Source organism: Hyperoodon ampullatus, assembly GCF_949752795.1.
Source record: "Hyperoodon ampullatus genome assembly, chromosome: 2".
Classification (NCBI taxonomy): Eukaryota; Metazoa; Chordata; class Mammalia; order Artiodactyla; family Ziphiidae; genus Hyperoodon; species Hyperoodon ampullatus.
In genome coordinates this window covers 19,198,430-19,200,048 of record NC_136915.1, presented here as the reverse complement: position 1 = coordinate 19,200,048, position 1,619 = coordinate 19,198,430, and the positions used below count along the sequence as shown (strand labels likewise).

Here is a 1,619-nt window from a genome sequence, read left to right as displayed (position 1 = left end):
GAATGCTTTAAGTCATCTCACTTACTGCTCACCACCACCTTAGGTACAATTACCCAATTTCACAGAAAGGGAAATAGGCCTGGAGAGATTAAATGTCTTTCCAAGGGATACACAGACTGGATTCCAACCCAGGTCTGTCTGACCTTGGTGCCCACACACTTCCCACTCAGGACACTGCCTCTTGGGGACCCTCTGCGATTCTATTTTTTGCGGTTCCCATATTAATTTTAGACGGGGTAGGATGGTACAATTCTGTGGTATCTAAAAAAATTCCTTGCCTCACAGTTGGGAGTGAGAGGAGGAGCGGGAGTGGGAGAGTCTGCTTCATGGCTGGGTAGGGTCTTAGTTCTTTTTAGACACTTGAGTAATTTAACCATAGATAACTGGGCACTGGGAACAGGACACTCACTAATAAAAGCATAGCCTAGAGTCACGTTTGAAGAAAAAAATTCAAGTCACTTAGTGGGTGGACATATCTGCAAAACAAAAGAAAAGCCCCTTTCCCAGCCCAGGCAGAGAAGTCTCCTGTACAGTTAGAGACAACAGGCTTCTGGGCACGTAGCCAAGGTTCTGGGGATATTTATAACTTGAAGAGGGTGGGAGTCCCTAATAAGCTGCTATATTCTTTTTCCATCACTTCCCTCTCCAAGGCTACAGCGAGCTCAGAGCTCTTCCCCACGCAGAATGCCTGCTTTCCCTAGTGCTCGGCTTCCATTGTCTAATTTTCTCATCCTGGCTGGGGAAAGGGGAGGCTGCAAGTCCTTCCGTTCGGAAGAACTCCAGTTGAATGTAGCTTAGCTGCTGGTGGTGTTTCTTGGCTAGCTGCTGTGGTCTCAGGAATCTGCCTAGGAGCCTGTGGTTTCTCTGAGCTGTCTGAGAGTCTGAGGTCTCGGGAATCTGTGAGTCTTTGGGATCCGCCTACGATCTCTGGGCTTTGCCTGCACGTCTACGGATTCGAGATCTACCTGCAGATCTGAGATAGACAGGATCTGCCAATGACCCCCAGAATCTTTCCGAACGTCTGTAGTCTCAGAGAACTCTGCCTGCGGATTTGAAATCTGTTTGAGGCCTCTTGGATCTTGGAGCCGGCGACCTAGCGGATCTTTTGCGGGCCAGGAGGTAGGTCTGTTCGTTCCCAGTTCGGGTTTTCGGCTTCCCACCTTCAGTTGATCAGGGACTGCTAACAACCTAAGGGTCCGCCGGGCGTGGGCCATTAGAGGCCCACGATCCCATCGATGCGGGAGGCCGCCAGGAACCCTTTTAGCAGGCAAGCCCTCAGGGATGATAAGGACGGTCCTTCCCAACCCTGGGGTCTCGCTCGCTCCACCTTACGCGCCCCTATACCCCACCCTCGCTTCTGATTTCCCTCCGGCTTTTGCGTCCCCTCCGCTAGGCGCAACTCAGCCTGCCCCTCAAGGAGCGTCCTCTTTAGAAGGACGCCCCTACAGGGTTAACAGCGATGGAGCCGGGACACAAGCCTGGCCCAGCCGCGGACCACACTTGCTGGCGGACGGGCGGCGCGTTGCCCCCTAGGAGTTGTAGTCTGCGTAGCAGTGTGAGAATGCCGCAGTCGCTGCTGGGTGATGTAGTGCGTGGGTGGAGCTCAAAGTTCCAGCGCG

At 53.0% G+C, this 1,619-nt stretch overlaps 1 protein-coding gene across 1 annotated transcript; it reads right to left on the bottom strand.

Annotated features, from left to right (window-relative positions):
• Positions 1-845: 845 nt before the first annotated feature.
• LOC307063847 (uncharacterized protein ZNF436-AS1) lies at positions 846-1,214 on the bottom strand (the record flags this gene model as incomplete). The annotated part of the gene is made up of 1 exon (XM_079720169.1): positions 846-1,214. The coding sequence occupies one exon, from the start codon at positions 1,212-1,214 to the stop codon at positions 846-848; it is 369 nt and encodes a 122-aa protein (XP_079576295.1).
• Positions 1,215-1,619: the final 405 nt, after the last annotated feature.